This window comes from Humulus lupulus, chromosome 3, assembly GCF_963169125.1.
Source record: "Humulus lupulus chromosome 3, drHumLupu1.1, whole genome shotgun sequence".
NCBI classification, from domain to species: domain Eukaryota; kingdom Viridiplantae; phylum Streptophyta; class Magnoliopsida; order Rosales; family Cannabaceae; genus Humulus; species Humulus lupulus.
The window spans coordinates 231,469,711-231,496,078 of record NC_084795.1 but is presented as its reverse complement, the minus strand read 5'-3'; the positions used below and the strand labels follow the sequence as shown (position 1 = coordinate 231,496,078).

Sequence of the window (26,368 nt, the reverse complement as noted above, 5' to 3'; positions counted from 1 at the left end):
GCGAGTCATTTGGAATTAAATGTATAATTAAAGATTAAGTCAAGATTAGGTATTAAAAAGTTTGGTCAACAAAATGACTACTTTTCATTTAAAAATATTAAGTTTGTACACGGGATCCGGCACGCTTAGGCTGGGCTGCGTTCTGCATGCTTGCCATCGGCCCCTGGCGCCCTTAGGCGACCTTTACAATAGATATAATCACAAATATACATTGCACAACAAGCAATCAAAAACAGCATATACAAGCATGTCTATCCATATATTCTCAGATACTAATATATTTACAATTAAAACATATTCATTAACAGGGGTCCAAGCCCCGATCACAACCCTGGTGTAGTTTTCTTACCTCAAGTCCCGAGTAGCTAGCATATGGCTGCCCCAAGCCCGATCCCTATCACTAAGCCCTAGCGGTATAGCCTAGTCACAGAGTATTAATAAATAACCATTAAAACCTAAACTAATTACAAACTTCAAAATAACATACTAGCCTCCGGGACCTCGAATTCTACTAAACCGGGTAGTAGGATCCTTCTCGAGCCCTTAAATTTGGGTTCCCGAGCTTAAAATATGTTTTGTCTATTTCGATCAATTAGAGCCGTGACTCGCCCCCTAGGGTTGCGGTGTGCTACAAGTCAAAGAGCCTCACAACTCTCTCCTGGGGGACATAGGCTGCGGTGCGCCTTGCCTACGCCCTAGCCCCTAGGCAATAGTACAGAGGCCCTCAGCCCCTTCACACACACGGACCGCGGTGCCTGGAGAACAAGGCCACGAATCGAGCCCAAAAACCCAGAATTCCCCACTATTTTCCCTGCGTTTTTCCGAGCTAAAACAATCTGAATTCACCCCAAATATAAACTAGAGCTAGAATTGAACCTCTCAAGCATTCCCAAACACTATAAACAACATATGAATACTCAAAAATAAAGCCAACACATTACCAAAGCCTAAAATCCAAACCTTGAGTTCTATACTCAAGAGCACCAAAACCAAGCTTAAAATTAAAAAAGAACAGAGGAATTTACTTACCCCTACTGCAGATTGCGACCCTGAGCTAAACCTCTTCTAATCCTAGCCCCAGCTCCTTCAATTTCCCCAGCATCCTCCTTAAAAATCCTCAAGAGCCCACAAGCACGCCAAGGGGAAGAAGAGAACAGACAAGAGAGGGAGGGAGAGAGAGTTGTCTTGTTTTTCTCGGTTATTCTTCTACAGACTTCTAGTGACTGTGGTATCCCAAGGTTAAGTCTATCCTCTTGACCTTAAAAGACTTAACTTCCCCTAGACAAAATATTCGTCCTTAATGCCCCCAAGGGAATACCCACCATTTACCACATTTTCCCCTAATCCTCAAATAGCACTATAAATTCTCAATTAATCCTGACGTGCCCAAATAATCACTCGTTACTTGGTAAATCCCAAGTATATGCTAAGTTCCCAAAATACCCCTAGGCTCACCCTGAGCCAGGCATTCGATCCCATTGTGACTATTTCTCTAGTCCGCTCCCTAGGATAGCCTCGGACCAAACATCTCAAATATATCCACATAATAATGTGGCCCCAATCATTTAACACACATAATCACATTTATACCCTCAACGAGTCAAAATTACAAATATGTCCGTCTTGACAAGAATGGGCCAACATGCATATTTAATAAACATAAACATACACATATAATCATATCACCGTATTCGATTAATTCTGTATATAAATCCAACTATGCCCTTTAGGCACAGTACTCGAGGCATCCAGCCTTAATAACTAATTCGGGACATTAAAACTATCCCCTCCTTATTGAAATTTTGTCCTCAAAATTTATTGAAATGTCTTGGGATACCAATCCCGAAAATTTTACTATAGCCTTAAAGTTTAGTCCTTTACCTTGCTATCTCTTTGTAACACCCTCAAAAGAGTGATAGTCTTATTTTGTAGGACTTTATCTCCTTTATCAAAAACTCCATTGGCTTTTCCTTGTATAGTAAATTCCATTGAAATCCTAGGGTCTCCTCACCCCAATAGTGGTAATACTTAACACTTCTTTCCTTGACATTGGCACTAGTAACACCTTATGAGCCACCACCCATACTACGGTAAGGCTAATCTGTAGGCCTCTTGCCTATTCCTTAGTAGGATCTCAAAAGTCTATCAAATCTAGAGTCAAAACTCCTATTTCTTTCCCAAACTATCTTATCTTTTTAGTCCACAATACTTGGAAAAATACCAAGTCTCCCTTCCTGGAAATCCACGTTCCCATATTGAAATTTGTGAAATCTTATGTCCTTTCAAATAAGCATACATTCCTACCCTAACAATTCTAATAACTTCATTGGTCCTCCAAACAAATTATGAACCACAATACTTCTTGTCTCTCATTTCATTACTCGAAATGAGTATTTCTTGCTCACTTTCTCACTGTATCTTATTCAGAATCACCCTAGCCGTTGACCGACATTCATCACCATGACTATTCAATCAAGGGACCGTACTTATCCCAATGCCTCAAAAACATACACATTTGAGAAAAAAAATTCTTAAAGTCTAAGTCATTCCTTTAGATTGTCAGTCTATCTGAAGGTAACCAATAATTCTAAGTCCCAATCTTATACTCATCACCCTCTACAATCCTTTATAGAACTTAGGAAATAAAGGCTCTCATTCTGACACTATTGACCTTAGTGTACCATGGAGACATACGGTCTCCCTTCGCACATACAGATTCTTGTGACTCTTGTTCACACGAAGCAAAGTGTGCTAACCCAATATGCTGAATCACAACTTTTTGTATCCACTCATCTTACCTACAATTTAATGTAATCCACCCTTACGATCCACAACTATATCCCCCCATACTAACTCCAGGATATCCTAGAGTCATAATGGCCTTTCTGGCTTCTGATTATCTTCTCCCACTTGTTAGACGAATTAGACAGTACGCCTCCCGGTACACAAATTTAGGTCCTAATACCCATTCAAACTTCCTAGATACAAAAATTATAAGGAGGTAGTGCAAGATTCATCTAGAATCTCCACCTCAATGGCAGCTTCAATCAGATCACTCATCTGATCCTCATATCTTAACCAATCCATGCTAAAATAGTAGGATTTTTAACCATTCCTACAAGATCTTCTTGCTGTATTTCATTAGTCATATAGGTATATCTACCAACTGTAAATCACAGATTCTATACCAATCATGGTCGTTACCTCGTCTGACTTTAGTGTAGTCCATCTCGAGTCATCCAACTGGCACAGACCTTTCTAACTTAAGTATTACCCTCCACGTTAGTTTCCTCTATGTAATAAAGGATTTCCAATGTGAATCATTCATTAGTTCCCACTCATGCCTTTGTCTCATGGTTATTACCCTATGGGTGACAAAACGCTTTAACTCTTTATACTAGTGCACACACTTTTTTTTTCATATGTGCTGCCACCGCACCCTAAACGTGGTTACCTGACATTACTTTTAACTTAACACCCCATGTAGAATATTTGTGTCCTCATCCCTTAATCTATCATGAAGCACGAATAACTACCCATTTCAGTCTGTGCATGGGCGCACCCTAGTCTTCGACGCACCACACTATAATTTCATGTTTTAAGAAAGGACAATGTCCATCATATCGTCCTCCTATATCAGTCCATCACATACATATTTTAATACCATGGCATGCTAACAAATATTTCTTCTAACTTCTAAAAATCTGGTATGTGACTATTCATTCAGAAAAACTTTAGGTTCTTACATTACCTCAGTCCAGAGTATGGCCGTCCTTAAAGATGCTTCAAGTAGTAGCCAATGTGTCCTACCGGTCTCATTGTACTTATCACTCTTAAGGCGTTCCTTTAGCAATTTCCTTACAGTTTCTATCTTAATTACCTCATACATGATCCCATCACTTCCTATAACGTGACCTTGAACATCCTCTGGAGAAATTAGAACTTATTCCTTCTGGGACTATACATGTAACCCTACTTCCTTAGCCTTGGTACTATCAATGAAGTGGTCATGTGCGTTCTACTTCTAACTGGGAGTAGACCGAAACATCCTTAATCAATCTGAATACGAGTTGTCCATACCATTCCTGTATTCTCTGCTTGTCGAACTTACCTGGGTCGTTGAAGCATTGGTCAGTTAAGAACCTTCACTAATAATCCATCACATCCTACTTGCTGCAAAAATTAATTATTGAAATGTCTCTTTCCTTGATCCTTAGCTGGTAATAACCAGATTGAGGGTCAATTCCTGAGAGCATTGTCCTACCTTGCAACTGAGAAATTGAATCCTTCATTCTTGGCAAACATTGTTGACGTGTCCCATGATGAGATGCTTCGTCTGATCAACCCTCAAATCAAATACTTCTTCAACTGAACCTTTAATTCTTTCTGCTTAGCTAATGTCGTTTATCATGATGTCCCTGATACTGGTTCTATCCCTTCCTTAATCTCGTAGCATACTCAATCCCTTAACACAACAACGATCCCAACGATTCCTTGTGCACCCATCTAAAACCTTACTGGCCATCCAATTTTTATTTGGTCTAACTGATATATCCCTACTGGTACCTACCACAATATCTAAGCATCCCGTAGATGCAACCTGGTCCTTGTTTTTAGACCCAGAAGTCACCATCATTTCGTACAATCCATGGTAGTCCCTTATTTAGCGAACTAATCCATACACAAGATCATATAAAAAATTGTCATATGACGAACTCAGTCAATTCTACTGTCAACCTTCTACCAATAGTACTGTTGCGAATTTTCCTAAGTGTGTGCAAGTGTACACAATCGTCAAACAAGTAAAAAAGTGAAAGTAATTTTTATCGTCTCCTCAAGGATTGCCAAACAAATATTGTAAAAATCAACACCAAATAATTTCGGGTACAATTAATTTTTTTTTGATGATTTAATTAATTGAACTAAAAAAAACTAAACAAAATAATTAAAATAGGTCTTGAATACTAAAGCTAGAAATTGACAAATTGTGAGTAATATCATGATAAAAGTTAGGCATATCAAATCCCCCTAATTTGTAATTTTGCCCCTGATATTGTAACAAAGTTCATAGTAAAGTTCTCTTGTAACTAGGATTTCCAATTTAATGCACATGCCATTTTTCCAAATGCTCATGTTAAAGTTCCATCAATTAAATTCACATACTCCTATGCTAAGTTTAATTTCAAGAACATAATTTCAAGCATCAATCCTTCAAGTTTGCAAGGTGAATAAAATATCCCTAAGTTATCCACTAATCAATAACAAAGTTATCAACATGCATCAATCAAGAATTTCCACTAATTCTAACCCTCCTAGAATTAAAAATAGCTTGTTTTTCACCTAAGTTAATCATTCTCAAGCAAGAGTTTGCACAATAAATATAGCTTAAATGAACAAGAGAAAAATTGCATAAAACATTCAACAACTAGAGGTTGATTACAAAGTAGGGTTCATCAATATCCCTAACACAAACAAATTAGCTCTTAGTCAAAATACCCATATCACCACAACATATATTCAACATTATCTCAAGAGTACAAGATGGGAAAAATAAAATTATAGGAAAAGAGAGTTTAGAAAGACAAGCCAAAATGATATAAATCTTCTATTCTTTGTCTTCTAACTCTTCTTCTTCTTCTTCCAGCTTCCTCCTCTTAGAAATTTCCCATACTTTTCTTCATGTTACAGCTCCAAAGGTGCATAAAACTCTTTCAATGGTGTCTTAGGTGGCTGGGTTTCTTTCTTGGAGAAGATGATCTCTTTTTTTTTTGGCTCAAAAAGGGTATAAACCCTTTTTTTCTCCCTCTACACGTGGGGACCACTCCCCTTTTCAGACTTTTTCAGATGCTTTCCACCTCATATTCCCACTATTCAAGTCTCTCTCCACCTCATTTAATCACATGCCAAGTGTGAAAACTTTATGCTGCTGGCTGCCCACACTTTGCTGCAGCAAAATTACTAATGTTACAACAAAGTGCCAGAATTTCAGGTTCAAAATGATTTCCTTGCACATGCTTCACTAATCTTTCCAAGCACCCTCTCTTTATGCCTTCAAAATAGATACCACATTTTTAGAACACAATTCCATTATTTTCCACAAGAGTTATCATTAATTAAAACAAAATACACAAACAATGTTAAGAGACAAAATGACCAAAACCACACAATAATAACACAAACACTCTATTTCACTTAAATTTTTAAGTTCAAAAGCTCCATTAATAACTCTAAAATTTAGAGTTATCACACCCCCAAACTTAATCCATTGCTTGCCCCGAGTGATGACTCTAAAATAAAAGAAAAGAAAAGAAACAAAGAAATCAAACTCAACACAAGACACACAAGCAAAATAACAATTTAAGAAGACATAACACACCACACAACTATAACAGACACAACCGACAACACAAAGAATCAAAACAAAACAACACTAGGAATCAATTTGGAAATGGTCATATCAAAGTGTGAATATAACTCTCAATTCAGTGATTCAAAAGATAACTCAAGTGTATATGCAAGCCAAGTTCCTTAAGTATTAAGATGCTATCAAACCAAGAATCAATTGTTTACCCCTAAAGTGTATACATAGCTCTTCCCAAATATTCTCAATTCTCCCTAAAGTAAATTAGACCTTGATCCTAAAGCCTAATTATTGTCTCCATAAGTTGACTTAATGATTCCCTCTCCACTAATGTAGACAAACACTAACCAAGGATCAAAAGGTCATTACGAAGCTTGTAGTGTAAGGCTTAGGTGCGGGTGGTTAAAATAAGTCATTTTAGGCTCAATTTACTTTAAAAGCACCTTAATTTTCCTAAGACCAATTACCCCCCCCCCCCCCCCCCCCCCCCCCACACACACACACACACAATAAAAGAAAATCAAAGTCACTCTTGCCATTATTCTTTATTGCTAACATAGATAGAAACAAACAATGAAGGAAAGGAAATTAGACATAATGCTATTATTTTATTTTGTTTTTTTTAAAAGATGCTTCACCCCCATACTTGCTTTTAATTATATGAATATAATTTGCAACTCTTTGATATTTTTTTTTCATTTCATTTTTTTTCAATTCTAGGGGGTGCACTCTTTTCTTTACAAATACACTTATATATATATAAATATAAAAAAAAAACAATGGCAATGACACAACATGAGATCCACTCCCCCCAAACTTAAAATGAGGCCCACACTAAAATACCATTCACAAAGGCACACTCCTCTCACCCTCCCTCATGATGCAACACTCAGCATATATCCAAGAAAAATGAAGGTGCTCAAAGGGTATGGTGAATAGATGTATAAATAGCTAGGCTAGCATGTGGTAAAGAAAGAAAGGGAGTCTAGTAAGCTTAATGGGGTGACTAAGGATAAAAGTGTATATAATGGTTGGCTAGAAAGGCTTAAACGGTCCAAAGATGGCCTAAATCATGTCCTTGGTTTAGTGTTGTTTAGGATTTCGCCTCAAAGGAACCACTAAGCAATTCTAGAAACTTAAGCTCTCCCAAAAGTCTAGCTAACTTTATGGGTTCAAGAAATTATTGGTCAAGCTATCCACACAAAATTGCGACACATTCTCATTATGGTTGAATTAGCACCAAAAACTTTAAGTACTAAGGGCTCGCTGATACACAAGAGTTAACAAATGATGCAATTTTGTTTTCTGACAGTTTATCATCAAGCCATTCCACACTTAAACACAACCATTACAAGAATTGATTCCATTATAACTAGACTCAAGAATTCACACAAAAAATACACCTAACAATACCTAAAACATAAGAAACATAAAGGAAATTAAAACAACACAACAGTTATAAACAACACTCCCTCCCACACTTAAGAGAGAGCACTGTCCGCAGTGCAAAAAAAAAAAAAAAAAAAGAGCAGATAAAACAGATAACATAAATAGAACAGGAAATGAAAATGATGCTGGAAAATAAAGAAGCTCCCTCTACTTGCCATCCTCCTCCTCGTCCCAAGAGGCAGGTGCAACTGAAGGTTCAGGTGCATGCCACCGCTCCATGATGGCCTCAGGAAACGGTGGGAAAAGCTCAGGGGGCCAGAAAGAGTGACGCAATACATCGTCACGCTGGCGCACATAGCCCTAATCAGTGTGCTGTTGGGCCTCCATATGATGCATCATACTAAGCATACTCTGCCGAGTGGCATAAAGCTCAATGACAGTGGAGTTCAGGGGCATAGCTGAGCCATGGTGAGACGATGGTGGTGGGGCAAAGGTCGAGGCCTACTCTGTCTGAATGGAAATAACTTTGGTAACCTTCTGAATTGTATGTACATCAATGTAATCGAGAAAGTAACGTTGTTCATCATCCGAAGCTAGGGGCACACTCATGTTGCAGCACAAGGCAGTGATCAATGTGGGAAAAAATAATGGTCTCTTGTTCTTGATAACACCCAAGGCGACGATCTCTTCGGAAATGAGCTCCCCCACATTAATTGATAGGCCAGTCAAAATGCTAAAAAGTAGGATGACACGATCTTTGCTTACCGAGGTGTCATAGTGGTGGGCAACATGTTGGTTTTGATAAAATGATTCCATACACGAGCAGGCACTACACCAAATAAAAATTTTCATAACATATGAATATAATACTACTAAAAAAGTATTATGATATACTTATATATATGTGGCAAAGTAAAAGAAAAAAATGGCGGTAATTTATTTTGGGAGCCCGCGCTATAACTTGTAAAGGTTATATTTTTTTCCTAGCTAATTCCTTTTTAATTACATTGTTCGACTCCCCCATTTTCTTCTTCGGCTACGGTGTCTCCGAAGTCAGTCCCCTACTTTGGTCGGCTTCTTCGTTTCCCCTCCATCCCTTAAAACTCCTCTCTCTCTCTCTCTCTCGTCTTTCTCTATCTCTCGGTCACTTCGTTTCCAGTCGTTCGACTTCTCCGTTTTGCTCCCTCCTCTGCGGTAGCATCGGTCCAAGTATATTTATTTTCATATACTCACTGAAACTAATAATGCTCAACATCTAAAACAAAACATTGGATAGTTTTATAGGTATAGATGTGAGGACTTATTTTAACAAATTTCTGTATAATACTAATTTTCTCATTCATGGTGATATCATTGGCTATGATGACTTCTTTGATTTTGTTGTGAATCAAGAAAGGGAGAGGACTATGGTCTGTATGACGATAGAATAACTTGTAGTAAATCATCTAACACTATGCACACAGTAGTACTTGTCTATTTGAAGCTCCTTCCCATGAGTTCAGCTTTCTTCTTTGGTCTTCTATTATATCTACCTTACTACTTCTGCTTCCATGTACGATGGATTTCTCATTTATATTTGGTTATTAAATTTCATGGTTATTATATGATCTTACAATTCTCAGTTTAGTGTTGCTCTTTGAGTTCACTCAAATAGGGACTTCAAGGATTTTTCATTCATTGATTGGTCGAGAGAGTGGAATTTTTTGTTGTGATGTATTATTTTGTATTTTGATGTTGTGATAGTTAAGCTACTTTTTTTTTAATAGATTTTGTTTTCCTGTGGTTGTTTTCTCCACTCACTTGTATTGTATATTCATTTATTAATACAAGTTGTTTTGTTTAAAAAAATTCTTTTAGTGCATTAAGCTGCTTGCATAGAACTTTTTTAAACTTGCATATTCAGCAAGCTAATTGTCTAAGGAAACATTTCTTCTGTTGTATTTGTCTTTTCATTTTAATGTTTAGATTGAAGGAAATTTCAGATTTTTGGAGGCCTTTCAGTGTGAAGGTTGCTGATATGGAATAACACAGAAATGAAGTTTTGTTTTATAAAATGTGTAGACACAATGTCATATTGTAGCAAAACAAGAATTTTATTCTTAAACTGTTGTTAAGTAATTAAAGATCCCATCCATTAATTGACTGTTGTTTATGTAGAATGCTTCTATCTAGTTACTCATCAGGTTGTGAATGTGATAGTTCATGCATTAACAAACCATCACAGAACCGATCTGGGAAGAAAATGAAACTTGTGTAGGCATAAGCATGTAAGGTATCATTAATGTTCTAGGCTTTTTGTGCTCTAAATTTGACTTTATTTTATTATAATTTTTTTCTTAGTATTAAGGAAATAATTACAGCAAAATCACCTGAGAGACATTTATGGACTTGGATTTTTTTTATATATTTATTATTTTTTTTGAGGGAATATGACCTTAGAAGTTATTATAAGTGTTATTGGAGAATTACATCTTGACACTAAATAAACAACCTCTAGACACTAAATAAACAAATTTTATTGGTGGCATTTATTCTATAGAATTTTGAAGGGGTAGCTCTATATAATAGAAACATGATCTCTTGAGTAGTAATCCTAAGTAGCCATGCTTGATAATAAGATATTTCATTCTTTATGCACTGGAATATAGGGCCATTCATCTCACTTTTCTGTCACTGTTCAATTTTTTTTTGGCATTCTTACTAATAAATGATGATGATGTGTTTTGTAGAATTTTATTATGGCCAGTGTTTCTATTAACCAATTATAAAAAAAAGATACAAGTTCTAATTGCTAAATTCTAAAATTCTTAAATAAAACATGAGGTTTTTTCCTTCAAAGAAGATTTTGAATATCTTAAAGGAAACCCTCCATAGACTTTGTTTTCTCAAAATTCTTAATAACTTGTATTCTTCTAATATTATGCTTGAGTTATCTTTTTATTTTATTTTTCCTTGAACCATTTAGCTTTAATTACTAAACAAATAAGGTTTGTTTATAGCCTAGAAATGGTGGTAGTGATTTATGTGAATAAGCACACTATTAGCATTACTTAAGAAAATTGCTTTATTTGAAATCAATTTATTTTGAGTATAATAATTATGTGGTTTTTTTTTTTTTTTTAAGCTTTTTGATTCTTTTAATATATAGTTTGTCTTACTTTCATTTTCTATATATGTAGTTTCTTATCTTGTATTTTCTAATATTTTTATTATTACTATTTTCAGCTATCGTTTTTAGTTGTTGGTTGGATTATAAATAAATTTTAGTTCAGAATTCGCCAAGGTTTAAAATGGCTAGTTTGGGTACTAAGCCTTTTTGATTTGGTGAGGTCAGCTATAAGCATCAACATTTATATCAAAGCTACTTGTAAAATGTTAGGTCACTAATTGGGCTAACATATTCTAGGTGTAAATAGGGCTGAGATGTTTTAAGTGTAAATTGGCTGAGGTGTTGCAAATGTAAAATGTCACTGGTTGGGAAGCAAGTAATGTTTAATTGTTTAGGAAGTTTGTTAAGGTAGTTTGTGGGCTGAGTATAAATATACCAACAACTGCCTTAGTAAGGCATCTGATTATTGTGTTTGGATTGTGGATGGGTAATAACTCTTTGGGAGATATCCAGTTGTCTTGAAGGCTTGGATATTTGTAACTCTTTGGGGTGCCACCATTGGGGTTTTGTTTTAATAGTTTTATGTGTAAGACATAAATGAGGTTTTGATTAGAATTGGCAACTTAGGTCACTTGGCTTGAAGCCTTTTTCATTTGCAGTTGTCTGAGTTTTGTACCCACAAATATTGTCAACTTAGGTTGAAATTTTCTCTTTCTCTTCTGACAGTTCATGTTTTAAGGTATCAATGGGCATATTCCCGTGAAAAGGCCAAAGTAGAGTTGGATTACAACCCCAGAAGCTTGAAAGAAGGGCTGGAAGAGGTTCTACCGTATGTACGAAACATTGATATTGTTGTCCTCTCTCAACTTGTTATACTAAAGTCTCAAGATCAGAATCAGAAGGTTTTTATTTTTTCTCCTTAAACTACCTTATGAATGAATTATTAATCAACTTGAATTTATAGATTGCATTTTTTTTGTTAGAGTTCATGTATCACTAAAAATGTAGGCATTAGAATTATCTTGATCAGTTGTATGCAATTCATCATTAGAAAGTTTGTGAGCCAACTAGAATGTTTGACCTCTTTTACCACCTTCAATCTTTACCATATATACCCAAAATTTAATATATAAAGAATTTATTTACTTATTGTATCATTTAATTTTAATTTTGTATTAATCTTTTAGGTATTGATTATATTCTTTAGGTTGTGGATCGAATTGGCAAGGAGCATGGCAAAGTTAATTAATTTGATTATTAATTGCAAGAGGTACGAAAATATGTTCTCCTAACTCTTTTATTAATATCATACAAATGTTAGAGGTGTTTGAATATCTTAAATATTCATCCGTAGAGAAGTAGGTTCTGGAAAATTTTTGTGTGTGTTGCGGTGATATAAGGAAGAAAACTTATTGTGTATTGTTTGAATTTTTTTACTTGGTATTGATAGATGGTTAGGTAACCTTTATATTGGAAATGATGTCATATTTTATCTACAATTATGTATTATATTCTTACAAATAAATTGTGTTTGCTTGAATTGGTTTGATTATATTGATAGATATCTCGCCTGGGTGTGAATAAGGGTAGTTTTCACGTCCCAAACCTTAGGGTTTGAATAATAAAACATTATACATATGAGTTGTGATTAACTTTTTATATCTATGCTTATGATATGCAGATGGATAAAACTTGGATCCATCTTAACAGGCTAGCAAATAAAATTATATAGTTCAAGTTTAAGTTCAAGTTTAAGCTTAATTTTTGGCATTTTATTATTGAAGTATCCTTCAAAATTGTAGAGCTACAAAGGAATATGAGAGAAAAGTTAGGGAGTTTGTGAAGACTGCAGTAATGAATACCGGTTTTCCGAGTAAGATTCTTTGTCCATCCAACAAATGTCACAATCTAAGACATCAACTTTTGGATGAAGTTGTAGAACACTTAGTTTTGTACGGCATGGACAAATCATACAAAACATGGTTTCATCATGGGGAAGATCTAGTTCAAAGTAGCACGACTAAGACAAGTTCTACAAATAATTTATTTCGAGCTGCTAGAGTATGTTCACGTAATGTCAATGATTTGGATGATGATTTTGATAGTCTATTAGGAGATGCTGAATCTCCATTGTATGAAGGTTGTCTGAAATACACCAAAATTTCATCCATCGTCGAGCTATACAATCTAAAAACAAAGCATGGATTCTCAGATGTTGGCTTTTGTGAGATGTTGGAGATGATCAAATCAATGTTTCCAAAAGATAATCTCCTACTAACATCTATGTATGCAATTAATAAGTATCTAAAGATGTTTGATCTGAACTATACGCATATACATGCTTGTGTGAATGATTGTTGCTTGTTCACAAAAGAAAATGCTAATGCCCAAGTGTGTCTCACCTGTCAATATCCAAGATGGAAGCAAAATGAACACACAAAGGAGATTCTACAAGGGCAGCCTGCAAAATTGTTAAGATATTTTCCTATTACACCAAGGTTTCAAAGGATGTTCAGAAATGAAGAGAAAATTTCATGCTTAAAGTGGCATTCAACTAATAAAAGAATGGATGGGAAAATGAGCCACCCGGTAGATTTAGTGGCTTAGGATGCAGTTAATGAGAGATGACCAGATTTTTCACTTGAACCGTACAATCTTCGAGTAGGACTTGCTGCTGATGGGATCAACCCTTACAAAAATATGAGTTCTACATATAGTTGTTGGCCAATTCAAAATGCGGCAAGCTCTTATAAAATCTGATCAATTATAAAAAACAAGTGAGACAATTCAAAATGTGTTCCAAGAAGCACCTCATGATAGAAATGCAAATGAAATGAATGCACTCAAAAAGACTAGGGGCAGGAATACATTGGCAAATCATACTAAGAGAAACAATGACTCGATTAAAATAAATTAGAATGAAAAAGGCCAACCAGTTGGTACTAACTCAGTACAATTTTCTACTTTTGTAGGTGCTCTTGTGAGGGAGATAATTCCTTATACTATTTCAAATTGGAGGAAAATTTCTCCAATCATGTGAGACATTCTTTGTGCATATATTCAGGTAGCATTTACAAGTTTTGTGGTTATATTCTTTCTTTTCTTTAATATTCAGCTCTCACCAGAAACATATAATATGTTATTCTATATCTTATTGTAGGCAAAATATGATTTACATGAAGATTGGCAAAAGAAGATGTGCTTTGAAATGATGGCAGACCTATGGAGATCTGCAAAATCTAGACTAGTCAAGGATATTATTGATGCTAAAATTGAGAATGAATGACTAGTATTAAAGCCAGATTGCATAAAAAGTGATGTTGAATGGAGGGCGCTTGTTAAACAAAAAACTAGTAAAGAACATATGGTAAGATTTGAAATAAGTGATGGAATATTTAAGTAGAGATCAAAATATTTTTTTCCCTAATGTTGGTTTCTTATTAAATAGGCTATAAGGGCCAAATTTCAAGACAGGAGAAAGAAAAGTGTTCCACACACCTTAAGTCGAAGAGGATATGCTTGAACAATCAATGTTATGGTAACAATTATTATTTTTAGTGAATATATTTTGGTTCTCATTATTAGTCTTTATTTTGTATTCTACATTTTTTTTATTGTGTAGACAAAACAAATTGAAGGGGGAAAAGTAACTAGGATCGATGCTTTTCGGAGAGCCCATACCAAGAAGAATGGTGAACCAATCAACCAAACAACATCTGAAGCTTTTGTGAGTATATATTATTTAATTTTGGATATTTATACTTGTTTACTATTATTGCACATTAGCTGTACTATTTTATATGTAGGAAGAATTGGCTGAAATTATACGTGAAGACCCAAAATCTGGAACTACAAACAATACCGATGAGGATGCATTAACAAAGTTATTTGGTAATCCAAAATCTGGACGCTTAATCAGACGAGGAAGGGGGGTAACAAGGTCAAAATTAACTATTGTTAATATGTGTAAAGACAAGATGACATTGTTGGAAGAAGAGTAGCTAAATATGAAGATTCAAATTGCTGAAATGTTGAATCTACTTAAAGGACACTTGGTAAAAATTCTTTCTCGCACTTATATAACTATTTTATTTTTTTATTTTTGAAATGAAACTAATCTTGTTGTTTATATTTAGGGCGGTAGAGTAACAACAAGTGAGGGATAGTCCCACAATATTCCACAATCCAACAATATTCCTTCTCCTAAGGTAAATCTTCAAATTGTTTTCTTTCTTTTTAAGGAAACAAATACAAAAAATAATATACTGTCTTCAAAATTAATTTTGCAGAGTGTTGGAGTTAAAAAGGGCCATAACTTTACAGAGGCAAGGAATGCTTACTACTTGCTTAATTGGTCAGATGTAATTATTTCTAAAGGCCGTTGGGATTCTAGTGATCCAGACTTAGAGGTGCACGGAATTCCTCTTGGACCAGATTTTATGCGTGTATGGGTTGATGTTGCTGTTGTGCCTGGTGCTTATTTATTTCGTCCTAACTATGAGATGTTTACTATACAAGAAACTGTTGGTTCAACAGTTGCATGGCCTTCTCAAAAGGTTATTCCAATAGGTATTTATTTGGTTATTTTATTATATAAATGCTTGTTCAACATTAACCGATATGAAATCCAAGATTATGATAGTATTATTTGATTGATTTGATAGGGAAGATGAGAAAGACAAAATGATAACGAGGCCAATTTGAATTAATATTATGCACCATTTAATTAAAGTTCTAAGGTCACTTGAGTATAGATAGTTGTAGTAATGTGTGTAATATAATAACTTGTTTATTATTCAAACTCAATTATTGTAAATTTGGTTATGTGTCATGATATTATTGACTATTTTAAATGAATGATATGATATTTCATGACCTCATTAGTTTTTCTTTTATGTTTTATTTACCAGATTCAAAAAGTGAAGTGCAAAAGAAAATTTGATATGGAAGGCTTTGGTGTGCTGACATTTGGAAGATCATGGATTCCTACCTTTACTTTTGAATATGCAACTGTTTAAGACTATTTTGTTGACTATTGTGAGAATATTTTGTTTATGTTAATTAGGCAGTGTTGAATATCTTAACACTTTTGGATTGTTTTTAAGATAATCTTGATTGTATTTTGACGCAATTATTTGGTTATATGTGTTATGAACCATATAATTGGTACTCAAAAATATATTTGTACAATGTTAAGGGTGTCTTAAGTATATTAAATGAAGCGGATTTGAATTAAAGCAATAAAAAATAATTATAATGTACAGGTTTATATAATAATAATTCAAGCTTATCCAAATATTAGAATAATACAAAAAATGTGTTACTGTATCTTTTACAATAACACTGGTTTATAAGCATAAAATTATGTTATGCAAACTATTTTCTATAATGCAGAAAGTGTCTTATTATAAAGTGTATCATAATACTACTTTATAAGTACAAAAAAGTGTTATATAATCTATTTATAAATAGCATAATGAAATACTTATCTAACTAATAAAATAACACAACAAAAGTGTTATCGTAGGCTATACCACAACACATGTCTATAACTATGGAAAAGTGTTATGCAAAGTGCTCCGACCTACTATACCACCACTTTCCTTAACACATCAAAAAGTGTTATGGTATATATTTGATAATACTTTTTCGGTCTTATTGAAAGTATATTTTCTTGTAGTGAGGAGTCGTCAAGGAAGTGTGGGGAATAGAATGAGCTCCAAATTTCGGCGAAACATTCCATTGTGTCCCCGCCACAGTAACTTTTGTCAACATATTGGCAAGTTCCGCATCACTTTGGCGTGGGGCAACTATGCCATACTCAGCCGCATCGATATTAGGCAACCCAAAAACAACATTGATGTCCTGAGGTGCATAACTAACTTGCTTGCCCCTGACCGTGACTTGTCGCAAATTCTGTGACACAAAGTTGGCATAGAATTCTTTGACCCAAGGAACGACAGCCTCGCGCGAGGCTATACAAAAATTAAGGCATCCGCGATTGTTATTCACAGTGGTCACATAATCCGGATTTCCAACAATGGGGAATGGTCTGTCAAACCAAATATCACGCCCGACAAGTTTTCAGAATTATTCGACAGTCCTCAAGGATATAAACTTTTCAACAATAGGTTGTTCATTGGCCACTGGTTTTTTCTTTCTATTGGCTACTTGCTTGCTTCTAGGCATAATGCTCAATAACAGAAATGCCAACAGTCACAGTGAATTGTAATGCCCAAAGTGAGGAAACAAGAGTAATATGGTACCTTGGAGGAGCAGGATACCCTTGTGAATGCACTATGTTGTTGCAAAAATTTCTTGAGACCCCAATGAAGATAATCCAATGAGCTACCCAAATCTTGATCGTGAATAGGCACTGGAGGGCTAAGATAGAGTGAGAGAGCTGTGAATTGGTTTTGGTAGTGTGATGGGTTGTGGGTTTAGGAGATGGAGATGGGTGTCAGGTTAGAGGGGTCAGGTGGGTTGTGGGTTTCGGGTTCGTGGTTGGAGCTAGTGGGGGTCGTGGGTTGTGAGATCGGGGCCAGAAATGGCTGGGTTGGGGAGAGGGGGTTCGGGTCTATGGTAGGCGGATGGAGTTCGTGAGCTGGGATATGGGTTTCGGCCGGGAGGTGGCTTAGTGTGAGATCGGAGCTAGGTGGGTGGGTAGGAGGTTGGGTCGCAAGGTTCGTTGTTGCGGCGGGGAGTCTTGGATGGTGAGATGGGGTGTGGGTTCTTGGGTCGCGGTGGCCAGGGGCGATGGGTTGGGGAATCAGGGCTGTGAGATGTGGCGCGGCTGAGAGGTGGGTCGACTTGGTTGGGTTGACGAGGGGTGGTGAGGCGCAGCTGTGGGTTCGTGGGCGGGGCTGTGGGTTTGGGAGATGGGGGGTTGGGGTAGCGCGGGCCGTGGGTGGTGCAGCTAGAAGATGGCTGGGAGGTTCATGGTGGCTAGGGGCGGCTGAGATGGCTGGGAGGTGGAGGTGGCGGCTGGGTGATTACAGAGAAAAAGGGAAGATGAAGATGATGGACATAGAGTTTCAAAAATAGACTAGGACCTTGGGCATGAGATTTTTGCCCAAATTTTACTCTTCTTGCCTTTTAACAACTTTGTTGCAACATCATAGAACTTTGCTGCAGCAACAGCAAGTCAGAGAGCATGCTAAATTTGATGTTGCAACATCATGGAACTTTGCTGCAGCAACAGCAAGTCAGAGAGCAAGCTAAATTTGATGTTGTAACATCATGGAACTTTGCTGCAGCAACAACAAGTTAGAGAGCAAGCTAAATTTGATGATACATCACCCAAACTTTGCAACCCCTTTTTAATTCTATTTTTCCTGCAACCATAAACACATTAAACCATCAAAATTCAATGTCCCAAAGAAATGTATTATATACATATATATATTTTTTCTTTCTTTTTCATATATTTCTTTCCTTTTTTTTTCAATCAATGTTTATATATATATATATAATATACATCTATATAAAACTTGGGTTGCTCTACAATTAAATCTCAAAGTTCAACAACAACCCAAGTTTTTACATATTCTTCAAGGATCCTCCAAAGAGATTGAGCACTTGTTTCGCTCAACCTCACCTCCCCAATAATGCTTGATCCTTTGGCCATTAACCTTGAATTCCCTTCCGGAGCCTTCCTCACGCAATTCCACTGCTCCATAAGGATACACCTTAACCACAAAGAATGGGCCCGACCATCTAGAATTGAGCTTGCCTGGGAATAGTTTCAAACGCGAGTTAAAGAGCAAAACTCACTGGCCTTCTTCGAACACCCTTGACTGAATATGCTTGGCATGCCACCTTTTTGTTTTCACCTTGTAAAGTTTGGCATTTTCATAAGAGAATAAACACATATCTTCTAATTCATTTAATTGCAACATTCTGTTTTCTCCTGCAAGTTGCAAGTCCATGTTGAGTGTTTGAATAGCCCAATAAGCGCGGTGCTCAAGTTCCACTAGCAAGTGACTTGCTTTTCCAAGTACCAAGCGATATGGTGACATCCCCAATGGTGTCTTGAAAGCTATTCTACAGGCCCAAATGCGTCATCTAACCTCTTGGACCAATCCCTGCAGTTGGGACTCACCACTTTCTCAAGGACACCTTTTATCTCTCTATTGGACAACTCAGCTTGCCCATTAGTTTGGGGATGATAAGCAATAGGTACTTTGTGCCCCACATCATATTTATCCAATAAGCTAGCCAACACTTTTTTTTTCTTTCACAAAATGGGTTCCCTCATCACTAATGATTGCCCTTGGAGTGCCAAAATGAGTGAAAGCATTCTTCTGTAAGAGCCTCATGACAACTTTAGCATCATTAGTGGGAGAGGCAATTGCTTCCACCCATTTTGAAATGTAATCCACAGCTACCAAGATGTACAAGTTGCCATAAGATGGCGGAAAAGGGCCCATAAAATCGATACTCCACACATCGAACAATTCAACTTCAAGAACATTAGTTAAGGGCATTTATTTCCTTCTAGAAATATTACCAACCCTTTGGCATAGATCACATCTCAACACAAAAGCATGAGCATCTTTGAATAAGAAAGGCCAAAATAACCCACATTGAAGTACCTTAGATGCGGTGCGAAATCCCCCAAAATGACCTCCACAAGGTGAAGAGTGACAATGATGTAGGATATCCTCCATCTCTTGCTCGGAAACACATCTCCTAATCATTTGGCGGGTGCATTGTTTGGACAAGAGTGGCTCCTCCCAAAAGTAGTGCTTCACATCATGAAATAACTTCTTCTTTTGTTGGCTTGTCAGATCTGGAGGCAACAATCCACTAACTAATTAATTAGAAAAATTCGCAAACCAAGGAACAACATGAAATTGGTTGACCTCAAACAATTGCTCATCCGAAAATGTCTCTTTGATGGGCACTAGAACATTTGATCCTTTTTCACCTTCCACTCTTGATAAATGATCTGCCACTTGATTCTTGACTCATTTCCTATCTTGAATTTCCACATCAAACTCTTGAAGCAACAACACCCATCTAATTAAACGAGGCTTGGCATCCTTTTTCTCAATCAAGTACTTTATTGTGGAGGGATCTGTGTATACTATCACCTTGGTGCCCACCAAATAAGCTCGAAACTTGTCAAAGGCAAAGACAATAGCCAAGAGTTCCTTTTTCGTCACTGTATAATTAAGTTGAGCACCTGTCAAAGTACGACTAGCATAATAAATGGAGTGAAATATCTTATTTCTTCGCTGCCCCATAAAAACTCCCACTGCATAGTCACTAGCGCCACACATTAATTCAAAAGGCAAGTCCCAATCTTGAGCTACAATATTTGGTGCTGAAATCAATCTCTCTTTCAACTCTTCAAAGGCTTTCAAACATGCTTCATAAAAGTAGAATGATGCCTCTTTCTCCAATAAGTTGCAAAGAAGCTTAGAGACCTTGGAGAAATCTTTTATGAATCGTCTATAGAACCCGACATGCCCAAGAAAACTTTTAATATGGTTCACTGAAGTAGGAGGAGGGAGCTTCTCAATAACTTCAATCTTAGCCCGGTCAACTTCAATTCCTTGCCTTGATATCTTGTGGCCCAAAACAATACCTTCCTTAACCATAAAATGGCATTTTTCCCAATTAAGAACAAGGTTTGTTTCTTCACATCTTTGCAAAACCTTGGCCAAGTTGCTCAAGCAATCGTCATATGAATCACCAAAAATAGAGAAGTCATCCATGAATACCTCTAGAAACTACTCCACCATGTTAATGAAAATAGCCATCATACATCTCTGAAATGTGGCAGGAGCGTTACATAGACCAAAAGGCATCCTTCGAAATGCGAAAGTACCATAGGGACAAGTGAAAATGGTCTTGTGCTGATCCTCTAGAGCGATTGCAATCTGATTGTAACCAGAGTATCCATCTAGAAAATAGTAGTACTCTCTCCCTACAAGTCTGTCTAACATCTGATTAATGTTGGGAAGAGGGAAGTGATCCTTTCGAGTGGCCTTGTTCAGTTTTCTGTAGTCCTTGCAAATTCTTCACCCTGTCACGGTTCTAGTGGGTATCAGGTCATTGTCTTCGTTTTCCAACACTGTATTCCCACCTTTCTTTGGCACACACTGGACAGGACTGACCCATGAGCTGTCATAAATGGGATAAATAATACTTGCACCAAGCCACTTAATAATCTCCTTTTTCACCACTTCTTTCATGATATGATTTAGCCTTATTTTCCCTTAAAGAGACCCTTTTTCATAGTTTTCTAATAGAATCTTATGCATGCATAAAGAAGGAGTAATACCCTTTATGTCTGCAATGGTCCACCCAATGGCCTTCTTGAATTTCCTCAATACATCAAGCAACTTTTCTTCTTGTTCCATACTTAACTCAGCTGAAATAATCACAGGTAAGGTGGAAGACTTACCTAATTAGGCATATCTTAAGTGTGAGGGTAAAGCTTTGAATTCCAACTCTGGAGGCTCTTTCACTAATGGTTTAGGGGCTGCGAAAGACCTCAAAGAGAGCTCCAAAGATTCAAAATGCTTTCTTGTATGAAATCCTTGTGAACTAGCTTCTAGCCAAGCCAAGTATTCATCCTCATCCTCTGCATGTGAATCAAACATCAAGAGTCTCTCTAGAGGATCATCAAAATTGTTTTCTAACTCCTTTGAAGCCAAAGAATCTACCACTGAAACAATAGAACAATCGTTGACCTCATCTGGAAATCTCATAGCCTTGAAAACATTGAAAGTCACCTGCTCATCTTGAACCCTCATAATAAGTTCACCTTTTTGCATGTCAATCAAAGTTGTACCAATAGCTAGAAAAGGCCTCCATAGAATGATTGGTACCACCCTGTTTGCCTCATAATCCAACACAATGAAATCGATTGGGAAAATGAACTTATCAACTTTTACCAAGACATCCTCAATATTCCCATCTGGATAAGAAAGAGATCTATCTGCAAGCTGTAGAGTCATTGTGGTAGGTCGGACTTCACCAATCCCCAATTGTCTATACACAGACATAGGCATCAAATTTATACTGGCACCCAAGTCACATAATTCCATGCCACAATATGAATTACCAATGGTGCATGGAATGGTGAAACTCCCAAGATCTTTCATCTTCGGTGGCAGCTTGCTTTGCAAGAATAAACTACATTCCTTGGTAAGAGCCACTGTCTCAAATTCTCCTAACCTTCTCTTCCTTGTAAGAATATCTTTCATGAATTTCACATAGTTAGGAATTTGCTCAAGTGCCTCTACAAGTGGGATGATATGCAACTGCTTCAACATATCTAGAAATTTCTTGAATTGAGAATCCAACTTTTGCTTCTGAAAACATTGAGGAAATGGAGGTGGCTGCTTTGAAATTTGACTTGCTGGGTGACAATGCTGCGGCATCCCTGAAGCATTCTGGGCCGAGGCAGATTTTTGTGCACTAGGAAGTTCAGCATCTTTTTGGAATTCCTCATTTATTTGGATTGAAGATGGCCCACCCTCATGCCCAGAATTGGTCTTGTCCTTCTCCAACTCTTTCCCACTCTTCAAAGTGATGGCTTTACAATGTTCCTTGCCCACATTCCTTGGATTCTCGGTATCACTTGGCAGTGTACCATGGGATCTATTTTAAGCTCATTAGCTTGTTGCCCAACTTGGTTCTCTAAGTTCCTCAATGAAGCTGCTTGGCTTTGAATCATGGCTGCATTCTTCAGTATATATTCCTTCAACATGTTTTCAAGAGAGCTAAATTGCATTACTTGTTGTTGTGGCCTTTGTTGTGTTGCTTGTGGGGGGTAACTCGGTGGAAAATTTGGTCTTGGAGGCATAGAAGGATTACTAGGCCTATCTCCTTGATTACTCCATGTATAATTTTGATGTTGCCTCCATGATGGGTTGTAGGAATTAGAATAAGGACCATTCCTATTTTGGTTCCCCATATAACATATAGCTGCCGGATTAGAAGGACAGTTGTCAAAAGTATGACCCTCACCACAATACACACAAGAAATGCTCTCCATTTGCCCCATTTGTGTCCCCATAGGCTGCCCCATTGATTTATCCATCCCCATATTCATTGTCTTGAGCATATTAGAAATAGAAGACACTTGGACTGCCAAAGAAGTGATGGCATCTACATCATGAATACCGGGCACCTTTCTACCTGTAGACAATGTAGAAGTGGGCCACTGATAGTTGTTGTTAGATATTCTCTCAAGGATTTCATATGACTCATTATAGGACTTAGCAAGAAGAGCCCCATTCACTGAAGCATCAACCACCATCCTAGTATGAGCGTTGAGACCGTTATAGAAGGTCTCCATCTGGATGCAATGAGGAATGCCATGGTGAGGGCATTTTTGAAACAACTCCTTAAACCGCTCCCATTCCATGCAATAAGGATTCTTCATCAAGTTGTTGAAATGAAGTAATCTCATTGCGGAGCTTGGAATTTTTAGTGGGAGGAAAATACTTCATCAAAAATCGCTCAGCCAACTCTTGCCAAGTACTCACAGAATCAGATGGCAAAGAGTTCAACCAAGCTCTGGCTCTGTCTCTCAAGAAGTATGGGAACAAATGTAGTCTTAGTGCATCCTTTGTCACTCTAGGCAGCTTGAAAGAGTCACTCACTTCAATGAACAAGCAAAGGTGAAGGTGAGGATCCTCTATTGGCATCCCACTAAACTGGCCCACAGTTTGAAGCATCTGGAACATGACTGGCTTCAATTCAAACTGTGCTGCCTGAATTTCTGGTCTAATGATTCCCGGATTGAGCTCATTGAAGAGGGGGAGAGCATATTGCTTGATAGCACAATCTCTATCATCAGCCACAATAACTGCATTTTGACCATTATTGGCAGCTGCTCCCCCTTGAGCTACTCGGTCTTGAGCAGCTCCTGATATTTTTACTGCCCTCTGGGCAGCTCCCTGTTGAGCCCCTTGCTCAGCATCCATCACTACTACTTCACTTATTTATTTTTGTATCTTTTGCCTTCTTCTAAATGTACGCTCGATTTCTAGATCAATGGGAAGTAGTTCAGGGCCTTGATTCTCGCTCACACACTATGTAAACCTAATTTTTTTTTTCACGAGATTCACCCAAGTTAGCACAAAAGAAAAATTAAACCAAATTGCAAGATAATTAACTTTACAATAATTGACTTTAAGCAATCCCTAGCAACAGTGCCAAAAACTTGTTGCGAATTTTCCTAAGTGTGTGCAAGTGTACACAATCATCAAACAAGTAATAAAGTGAAAGTAATTTTCATCATCTCATCAAGGATTGCCAACCAAATATTGTAAAAATCAACACCAAAAAATTTGGGGTGCAGTTAATATTTTTTTTTTGATGATTTAATTAATTGAACTAAAAAAAACTAAACAAGAGATTTAAAATAGGTCTTGAATACTAAAGCTAGAAATTGAAAAATTGTGAGTAATATTATGATAAAAGTTAGGCATATCAAATCCCCCTAATTTGTAATTTTGCCCCTGATGTTGCAACAAAGTTCATAGCAAAGTTCTCTTGTAACTAGGATTTCCAATTTAATGCACATGCCATTTTTCCAAATGCTCATGTTAAAGTTCCATCAAATAAATTCACATACTCCTATGCTACATTTATTTTCAAGAACATAATTTCAAGCATCATTCCTTCAAGTTTGTAAGGTGAATAAAATATCCCTAAGTTATCCACTAATCAATAACAAAGTTATCAACATGCATCAATCAAGGATTTGCACTAATTCTAACCCTTCCGGAATTAAAATTAGCTTGTTTCTCACCTAAGCGGATCATTCTCAAGCAAGAGTTTGCACAATAAATATAGCTTAAATGAACAAGAGAAAAATTGCATAAAATATTCAACAACTTGGGGTAGATTACAAATTAGGGTTCATCAATATCCCTAACACAAACAAATTAGCTCATAGTCAAAATACCCATATCACCACAACATATATTTAACATTATCTCAAGAGTTCAAGATGGGAAAAATAAAATTATAGGAAAAGAGAGTTTAGAAAGACAAGCCAAAATGATAGAAATCTTATATTCTTTGTCTTCTAACTCTTCTTCTTCTTCTTCTTCTTCTTCTTCTTCTAGTTTCCTCCTCCTAGAAATTTCCCACACTTTTCTTCATGTTCCAGCTCCAAAGGTGAAGAAAACTCTTTCAATGGTGTCTTAGGCGGCTGGATTTCTTTCTTGGAGAAGATGATCTCTTTTTTTTTTGGCTCAAAAAGGGTATAAACCCTCTTTTTCTCCCTCTACACGTGGGGACCACTCCCCTTTTCAGACTTTTTCAGCTGCTTTCCACCTCATATTCCCACTATTCAAGTCTCTCCCCACCTCATTTAATCACAAGCCAAGTGTGCAAACTTTATGCTGCTGGTTGCCCACACTTTGCTGCAGCAAAGTTGACTGATATTACAACAAAGTGCCAGAATTTCAGGTCCAAAATGATTTCCTTGCACATGCTTCAGTAAGCTTTCCAAGCACCCTCTCTTTATGCCTTCAAAATAGATACCACATTTTTAGAACATAATTCCATTATTTTCCACAAGAGTTATCATTAATTAAAACAAAATACACAAACAAAGTTAAGAGACAAAATGACTAAAACCACACAATAATAACACAAACACTCTATTTCACTTAACTTTTTCAGTTCAAAAGCTCCATTAATAACTCTAAAATATAGAGTTATCAAGTACTCTAACCCTTCTCTTGGAGGTTACCAATTTTCCCCAGCATGCACTAAAATCTCAAGCTACATGGTGTGACAACCATAAAGCATGTGCCAGATATCAATGTCTCTTCTAAGAAATACGTAGCACCAAACTCAATCAACTTAATATATAAAAAGGAACGAGAACTAGAAAGACAACCGGTCGCCTCCGAGGGGTTAGCCTCGGGCTTTGACTGTATCAAGGCGGACACTCGAAACGGAGTCGAGCCATCCACACTCCTTGGTTGTCCCTTCTTTAATCTCGGGCAATCCTTCTTGAAGTGCCCAACAATTCCACATAGACAACATGCCTTCACTCAGCATTCTCCCAGATGGCCTATTCTACACTTGGGGCACACTGGATGGCTCCTCCAAACCTCGTTACCACCGTGGCGGCCACCCTGTGTACTATAACCACCTCTATTAGGACCAGGAGTAATAGAACTGTCATGAGTCTTTCTTTTCTAGTTAGTGGGCCTCCGCCCCCACTTAATTCTACAACAGGGATACCATTGCCTGAGCTTCCTACCCTATGGCACTCTCACTCCATATCTCATCTCCTGCATTCTCTATAACAAGCGCCCTCCCTAGTGCCTAAGCGTAGGTAGAAATCTCATACACTGGAGCAAGCTTAACTTTCTGGGCTACCCCAGAATTCAGTCCTTGAATGGATCATTCCTTCCAGGCCACCTCAGTTGGTATCCAATCAAAAGCTAATTTGACCAACCCATCAAATTCACTTACATACTTTGTCACTGTCTTACTACCCTGGACTGAGTTCATAAACTCAT

General features: G+C 37.0%; 1 protein-coding gene and 1 non-coding gene across 2 annotated transcripts; one reads left to right on the top strand and one right to left on the bottom strand.

Moving 5' to 3' along the window:
• Window positions 1–21,277: 21,277 nt before the first annotated feature.
• LOC133825458 (uncharacterized) lies at window positions 21,278–23,175 on the bottom strand. The gene is made up of 2 exons (XM_062258393.1): window positions 22,468–23,175; window positions 21,278–22,396 (listed from the first exon to the last, which is right to left on the bottom strand). Exons 1-2 carry the CDS (start codon window positions 23,173–23,175, stop codon window positions 21,278–21,280), a joined length of 1,827 nt encoding a protein of 608 aa, XP_062114377.1.
• Window positions 23,176–23,191: 16 nt separating this feature from the next.
• On the top strand, window positions 23,192–23,299 carry LOC133827688 (small nucleolar RNA R71). The gene has a single exon (XR_009890339.1). It is a non-coding gene; the product is annotated as a small nucleolar RNA R71 (small nucleolar RNA).
• The last annotated feature ends 3,069 nt before the right edge of the window (window positions 23,300–26,368 follow it).